Source organism: Montipora foliosa, chromosome 12 (genome assembly GCF_036669935.1).
Source record: "Montipora foliosa isolate CH-2021 chromosome 12, ASM3666993v2, whole genome shotgun sequence".
NCBI lineage: Eukaryota > Metazoa > Cnidaria > Anthozoa > Scleractinia > Acroporidae > Montipora > Montipora foliosa.
The window spans coordinates 16,130,243-16,138,509 of record NC_090880.1 but is presented as its reverse complement, the minus strand read 5'-3'; the positions used below and the strand labels follow the sequence as shown (position 1 = coordinate 16,138,509).

The following is an 8,267-nucleotide window of genomic DNA, read 5'->3' as shown; positions in this document are numbered from 1 at the left end:
ACGTCATCATTGCTAAAGTTTGTTTTGACAGTTTTGACGTCATACGATAACTTGAATAAGGCATTAAAATAGCAAAGTGAACTTGAAATTAGTTCTGGTTGTCATATCTCAGGGCGGAAACATTATATTGCAAATAATGAAATAATTTTTAACATACTACTTTTTCATACTATTTTTAAGTTACCAATTTGAACATAAATTATTAACTTTATGTATCATGTGTCAACTGAAATTGCGTGACGCGTTTGTAGACATACATGAAAATATTTACATTTTTTGACTCATTAGCATACGCCCATCGTTTGCTAATCTATCAGCCAAAAAATCATTATTGAATATTTGAGCGCAATTTACTCATAATCTCCACTTTGAAAAAATGTTTGTCACTCAAAAATTTATCAGGTTTTGATGGCGAACTCGCTCGTTATCAAAAGGCTTAAAATTGGAGATTAAACGTTTAACACGTTCTTTTACCTTTTGAAGTCAATTTGTGAATGGTATGATGGCTTTTGTGAGCAAATATGAGACAAAATGTTAACAATGACGTCCGCAAGTGAAACGAGCCGAGCGGGGAACTACCCACGCCACGTGTTTCGTCACCAGCAGAGCCTGCGGAGCGTTACCCCAGGCTAGCAGACCGCAGACTGCAGACTAACCCTAAAACACAGTTACTGAAAGGCTAACCGTTTTGAAATAGGTGCTTAGACTTTAAATACTGTTTATCAGCGCTATTTGAAATGGTTGCTTAGATGTAAATACTGTTCATCAGCACTATTTGTAGGCAGTCTGAGGTCTGCAGTTTGCAATTGTTATACACTTCATCAGTTGTGGGTGTGAGGGAGCCCGTGGTTGAATTTGGGAGCCAATAAGCCTGACTTCTTGTAGACATCAGTATGTCGGACAGTTACATACAACGATACAAAGCTTCGGCAAAAAGAAAACGTCATGACATTTACTGTGGTGTCCAGTGTCACTTGACGGACAATTCGAAACGTAATTGTAATGATGGTAATGAATTTATCTAGTGCACTTTCTATTTACACATTCAAATGCGTTACAAGCAAGTGATCTATGGGTGAGATCAGACATCAGCATATACAGGCGCGCCTGGCAGCCGCTATCGGTCCATTAGCAGTCTCACCCAGCACATGAACGCATGAAATGGGGCCCGTGCCCACAGCACCGGAAGCGCCATGCCGCCTACTCTTTACGAATAGCGTGTGGGTTTTTTTACGTCCCACTGGATTGTGAACAGTGAAGGGCTCGGAGACGGGGCCTACGGTATATATATATATAGTCCTTATCCGAGAAGACTTCCGAAAGTCTAACCATTTGCGGATGTAATTACAAAGGTAGCACTTTCTCCTCAGTTATTTTAAGACCCAGATTACATCGTGTCTCGATAGAGTATACCCCTGGCAATTGCGTTTGTTGGTAGCTACAAGCTCGTATTAGATCGAAAGTGTCGTCTATGGATGTAGTAGCGAGTACGGAAGATTCCCCGGATGGACCCTCTCAACAAAGGTTTTGTACACAGCATGAAAGTATGCACGCCTCTGAAAACTCTCAAGATGTATTTCCGTATTTACGTCTGCGTTCGCGGGATATCAACGAAAAATTATGGCGCGCCGTTTCGGACAAAAATACTTGTTGAGAATATCTAATACATATAGCAAATACATACAACTTATCTTGGGAAATATACAACTTATGGAGAAAAATATATCACTTATTGTGAAAAATATAATACTTACTACCAAAATATACAACTTCTTGGGAAAATAAACACCTCTGTTTAAAAAGTACGACTTACATGAAAAATATACCGAAATTCGGAAATATACAACTTGTGTTGTAAAAATAATACTTCGCCCGCGGTGTTTTGGTCAGCTGACTGTCGCAAAAGCCTTGCACCCTAGGCAAGATGGCCGCAAGAAATATGTCGTCTGTCTTGTCGTGTGCGGAGCGTACGGCTTTTCTGGATGTGTTAAACGTAGGAAAAGATATATATCACGAATTTCAAAGGGAATTTTTTGTAGCTGATAGCGTAACAGTTGAAAGACTGCGAGACCGTTGCCTAGAATTCGTTATCTCCCTTCTCGTTGTCTCAAGACCACTGGAATCTCAGGAAAATGTTATGGATGACATCCTTCAAGCAGTTATCGAATTCCAAACACTTATTGAACGCTTAGAAGAACGACTTAGCTTACTTGATAAAAGAGAAGTCCATTATTCATGTCCAACCATGTCATCAAAGAGAAGAGGGCGACCAACCCTGGTAATTCCAGAAGAACAGCTGGATGGGTTAAGATCACTTGGGTTTTCATGGTCTGGTATAGCTAAAATGTTGGGTGTATCAGAAAAAACTATAAGGCGCAGAAGAGACAGTTACAGTATGGCTTCTTCTCGGGAACTTTTCTCTGAAATAAGTGATGACGAGGTTGATAATCTAGTTGAACATGTCCTACAAATATCACCAAATTCTGGTGAAAAGATGATCATAGGCTGGTTTAGAGGAAGAGGAATCCGTGTCCAAAGGTGGAGACTTAGACAGTCAATAATGCGGGTGGACCCAGTCGGCAGAGAACTCAGGCAAAGAACTGTAACTAAGAGACGAGTTTACTCTGTGCCAACTCCAAATTCTCTGTGGTAAGAAATTAACGACAGGCATAAAATACTAGTTAAGGTTATATTATGCCCACAAGATTGATTTTGGTGTTTGAGCTCATTAAAGTTAATACTGCCAACATTTGCATGCACACATTCACTGGCAATGTTATGCAAGAACATGAATGTCAGTTACAACTGTTAAAAAGGGTTGCATGTGTTTATTGCCTGCTGCAATGTAATGAAAGCCAATGCTTAAAGCATAAAATCAGGCCACTTTCACTCTTCATTTCTTAAATTAATCAGGTTTGGTAAAGCAAAGTCAATTATATTAATTCCTCAGGCTTTCAAAAATCTTCAAAAGTTGACTGAAATGGTCTAAATTATGCAATTTTGATCATACATCCTTGATGTTAAAGTCACAATTGTAATCATGTGGTTGTTTTTTAGGCATCTTGATGGTCACCACAAATTAATAAGGTGGCGCATCGTCATCCATGGTGCCATAGATGGATTTTCCCGCACTGTTGTGTTCCTCAAAGCATCCACAAATAATGAAGCATCAACAGTCCTGGACCTGTTTGTGGGAGCTACCAACATTTACCATTATCCTAGAAGGATACGCACTGATTATGGGACTGAAAATGTGGATGTAGCCAGACTTATGCTAACTCGATATGGTGTGGATTCCAAACCAGTGTTAACTGGACAATCAGTTCACAATCAGCGTATCGAGAGATTATGGCGTGATGTTCACAATTATGTAGTCTCTTACTATAAGAACATCTTTTACTTTTTAGAAGAAAGAGAGCTTTTGGATCCTAATGATGAAATAGATTTATATGCATTGCACTATATCTATATTCCTAGATTAAACAACACTATTGATCAATTTGTTATGCAGTGGAATAACCACCCACTGTCAAGGGAAGGAGGACACTCTCCTCTTCAAAAGTGGACAGAAGGATTTTATCAGTATGCACAATCTGATTACATGACTGTCAGGGAATTGTTGGATCCAAGAAGTGTTGATCACCATTATGGAATTGATGATAATGCACCCCTGCCTGAACTTCAGACAGCGAATCACATTGAAGTACCCAGGTCTACAATCCAACTAGCAGAGAGGGAATTTTCTACTCTACTAAATGATGTGCACCCACTGTCTGATGATGGCGAGCATGGCATCTCCTTGTATGAGATTAGCAAGATATCTTTAATGAGAATATTAAACATGTAAATACATAAATAATAAGCATCAATGGCTAGCTAATAAATAACAAGGAACTGTGAATGTGTCAGTTGATAGGAATCTTTGATTACAATACATGCTGCATTTCACAAATCACTGAGAAACTACATTCTCTACTTTTTCAAATCCCATAATACTCTTCTTTTACCCCGCAAAATTTGGATATGCATTGTTTATTTCTCTTGGGACATCTTCGTGTCCCAGGAGAAATTGCAAACATTGATTATGCAAAGGTTTTGGGGTAAAAGAGGTGTATTATGGGATTTGAGAGAGTACAGAATACTGTATATACTGAGTACAAAATGATACTCTCAAATTTGAAATTACAACTTAAGTCTTAGCTTTTTCACTGTAATTGCAATGTTCCACTGTTTGTGATGTGATAAAAAATGAAAACTTTAAAACAACAACATAAGTACTGTACTTAAGTAAAATACTGATGCAAGTAATAATAAAATTAATGTTCTTTAGCATTTGCCAAAGCCAACTCCATTTTCTAAGGCATGTGTTAGAAGACTGTTGAACTCTTTGGGGTCTTCAATTCCCCTTGGCAAAAACAAAGTTAAGGAGCAAGTTGAAGACCATGGATACCTCTTCACATTCTCTTCTGTTTCATAAAACTCAATTAGTATGGGACCATCAAAGCCCAGTGGCAGTACAGTGTCTGCCCCTGTGGTGAAAATCAACAAGTCTTCCAGGGTCACACCGTTAACTTCCTCTTCTTCTAGGTCTTGCAGGTACAGGTCCAAGCAATATATTGTCTTGTCTTCCTTGTCTCTATCATTGGAACCCTTGTCTGAGTACATAATAGAGTACAATTTCTTGAATCTTTGGGCACTGAGCTTTTGATTCTCCGCACCCAAAACAATCTTGAAAATGCCAGGGTTGTTCATCACACGATCTCCAAAACCACTAATAGAGTTAAGGCCTTTATGGAATTGTTGGATTTCTGCATGGACAGAAAAGAAGAATACCTGTATAACAAAAAACAAATAAATGTTTAGCTATTTGAAAAATAATTGTGTATAACAGCAACGTGTTATCACAGTCAAAACTTTGTTCAGTGGAACAACTGCTGAATGGCTTGCCATCTACTACACTGTTGCTATGTGGTATCCCAAGTCATGCAAAGGCCCTTGTACCACTAATTTTATAACAGTTGTAACACAATAAATTTAAAAGTATACAAAAATTTGGTTTTATCAACGGAGTTGATAATGTAAATTGGCCACCGTACAGAGATTCTGTACGGTGGCCAATTTACATTATCAACTCCATTGATAAAACCAAATTTTTGTATACTACTTCCCCACCGACGCAGCACCACAGTTTCTTTAGAAACTACCCTCTTCAAATTTAAAAGTACATTGTCGAACAAAATGAATATAAGCCTAAGGTAAAGTTTACCTTATGAACCCAACCTAGTTTAATAAATGTATAATAAATATACATCTAATGGCAATGACCTGTACAATTGGATAATGGCAGGGTGGGGGGCTTAATAAAGAGTGTCTGGTGCAACGCTGCTCCTTACTAAATTGACACACACTGGTACCTGTTTAAGGAGGCAATGCTGGATCTCACTTTTCTTGCTAAAATCAGCTGTGAACACTCTTGAGTAGCCATGGTTTGCAATTAAATCACCACCTGACTCTTTTATGGCATTGAATTCTCCTTCACTGACACATTCCTGTAACCCTTTAAGGACCTCCTTGATTTCTTCATCACAGACAGCCTCGATTGCCTGACTTGTGTTAAATGGAAGATCTTTCATGACAGAAAATGCTTCTAGAGAAAGACATTTGGGCCCAGGACCACCCTGGAGAACACTCCATGCCACCAACTTTCCAGCTAACTCATATTTATTTCCATGGAGCAGCTCCAGGTCATGGGAAAACCATGTGCCATAGAAAATGCCAAGATTCTTAAGTGACATCATAAGAAGGCGAAAAAATTCTCTCCTTGGCCCACCAGAGTCTACTCCATCTTCACCTGAGAACATGATGTGGACTGGGCGAACAAATGAAAATTTGCCTCTTTCTAAGGCTCTAAGAGCACTTGACAGAACATTCTTTCTGCTTATTACAACGTTGACATGTGAGTCACTTTGCTTGTCCAAGTTATCATCCACAAACTCTCGGAGGACATCAGATGCTTTTGCCTCATTCATGGAACAGGAACCTGTCTCTCTTTGATCTTCCAGGCTTGCTTGAATGGCAGCATGTAAATCAACATCTTCATCACAATTCTCATCATCTACATTGATTTCATCTGGAAACATGTTAACATACGTGTTGTATCCCACCATAAGTTGTGATTCTCTTACAGGTTTGCTTTGCGTACTGCAGCTGGGTTGTGAGAGGTAGCCACTACAGGAAGGGCTTGTACTTGCTTTATTCTCACCATCACTCGCAGTCATTTGATGAATTTTCTTATTTGGCGGCTCGGTAACCTCTGACTCATGCATTGATTTCAAAGCAAAGGGAGAATCCATTAAACTCTCATCATCCTCACTTTCCAATGGATCATCACCTTCTTCATCACCTTGACAACTGCCATACCAACGTTTCAAGCTCTCATCATGCACTTCCGTAGTGACTCTGATATACAACGGACCTTGCTTGGACACGTGTTTCGCCACCTTTCCGGTGAAAGGACCAGAGTTCAGTTCGACTATTTTATTGCCAACGGCTCTGACAAAATAAAACTTTGGCTCTGAGCAGCATCTTAATTTCCGTTCAAAGAGTTCATTGCACTTACATCTAATTTCTTCTTCTTGCATTTCATCAGAAAATTCCACCGCACTAGCAGCAAAGTTCTTGCTATAGAGCGTCTCTCTGAACTGTCCACGTGGGACTTCATCAACCTTCGGAGATGGCAGTAGAACTACATCCTTTAAAACTGCTTTAGATACACTACTGGATCCACAAATGGCCGATGTCCCCTTCTTGTTTACACGCTTTTTCCCTTTCCTGGACCAGTTTGCACTTGGATTGAATACACCATTAGTGGCCCGACTCGCAGATACTGACGCAGACGCCGCAGAGTGGCTTGAAGATTGCCCTCGGATACTTGGAAATAATTGCCTTAAAGCAGCTTCTCTAGCTTCTGTTTTGTTTTCGTTTATAGCTTGATTCATCTTTGGAGCATTACTAGCCTCACTGCTGGATTCATTAAGCGAGATTACAGCCTCTACCAGTCTGTTCAATATGCGCTCCGCCATATTGAACAACTGGCGGGAATTATATGTGGACAGGCCTTCTGGCTTTTGCGACAGTCAGCTGACCAAAACACCGCGGGCGAAGTATTATTTTTACAACACAAGTTGTATATTTCCGAATTTCGGTATATTTTTCATGTAAGTCGTACTTTTTACACAGAGGTGTTTATTTTCCCAAGAAGTTGTATATTTTGGTAGTAAGTATTATATTTTTCACAATAAGTGATATATTTTTCTCCATAAGTTGTATATTTCCCAAGATAAGTTGTATGTATTTGCTATATGTATTAGATATTCTACAACAAGTATTTTTGTCCGAAACGGCGCGCCATAAAAAATGTATCTCGCCTCACGGAAACGTTTGCTACGCAGGCTGCAGCTGATCAGAAGCAACGCCAAGTTGTATCAGAGCACAGAGACGTTTGTCAGTTATTCTCTCACCGTAATCCCAGAGGGTACTCTTGCTAGACTTAGTTAGGGGTTTTTTTTGCATATTTTGCAAAACATTGAAAATTACAAAATTCTGGTCATACTAGCATATTCAATTGTGTGTATGTGTTGGAAGTAAAAGAAAGCAATGTAGCACTTTAAATTACAGATACTTTTTGGGAAGAGCAATTTTGCGGGTTATCGTGACAAAGTGCATTGCCGTGGACATCTATTTATTCACGTTTTTCGTCACGTTAAGCAAATGATGACGGGGAAGACCCTTGGAACAATTCTCTTCATCATTGGAGGGGTATTAATTGTGAGCCGGATGTCAAATTTAACAACCGGAACTGGATATTTTCTCTCCTTCACTGTGCTGACTAAATTATTTCATGCTTTTCCATACTGAAATAGCTTCATTTTTGGGGGAGAAAATTTCCATCAAGCGAACACTAGACTTCCGGTATTTTTCGTTGCCGGCGCATCACTATCGCGATATAACTACGGGACGTGAAACCACAGTTAGTAGACTGACTATGGTTAGAACACTTCTCACTTTTGATATCAAAAGAGATATATGAGCAGTGCAGTTAAGTTCCACTTACTCGTGCGTGTACGTAGATTGCGGTAGCTCGTTTGTTTGATTTGAGCTGCAGCGCTGATAGGGAAGCTTAATAAATGAAACGAATTGTAGAACATTCTCCATACTGACAGCTAACAGTGGTGTTGTAAGCGGTAATGGACCTCTTTAGCTTGTAC

The 8,267-nt window shown here is 39.4% G+C and overlaps 2 protein-coding genes across 2 annotated transcripts; one reads left to right on the top strand and one right to left on the bottom strand.

Annotated features, from left to right (window-relative positions):
• Window positions 1-1,916: 1,916 nt before the first annotated feature.
• On the top strand, window positions 1,917-4,329 carry LOC137978995 (uncharacterized). Its single transcript, XM_068826133.1, has 2 exons — window positions 1,917-2,649; window positions 3,058-4,329. Exons 1-2 carry the CDS (start codon window positions 1,925-1,927, stop codon window positions 3,845-3,847), a joined length of 1,515 nt encoding a protein of 504 aa, XP_068682234.1. The 5' UTR covers window positions 1,917-1,924; the 3' UTR covers window positions 3,848-4,329.
• Window positions 4,327-7,643, bottom strand: LOC137978994 (uncharacterized). Its single transcript, XM_068826132.1, has 2 exons — window positions 5,415-7,643; window positions 4,327-4,833 (listed from the first exon to the last, which is right to left on the bottom strand). Exons 1-2 carry the CDS (start codon window positions 7,080-7,082, stop codon window positions 4,327-4,329), a joined length of 2,175 nt encoding a protein of 724 aa, XP_068682233.1. The 5' UTR covers window positions 7,083-7,643.
• Between the last annotated feature and the right edge of the window lie 624 nt (window positions 7,644-8,267).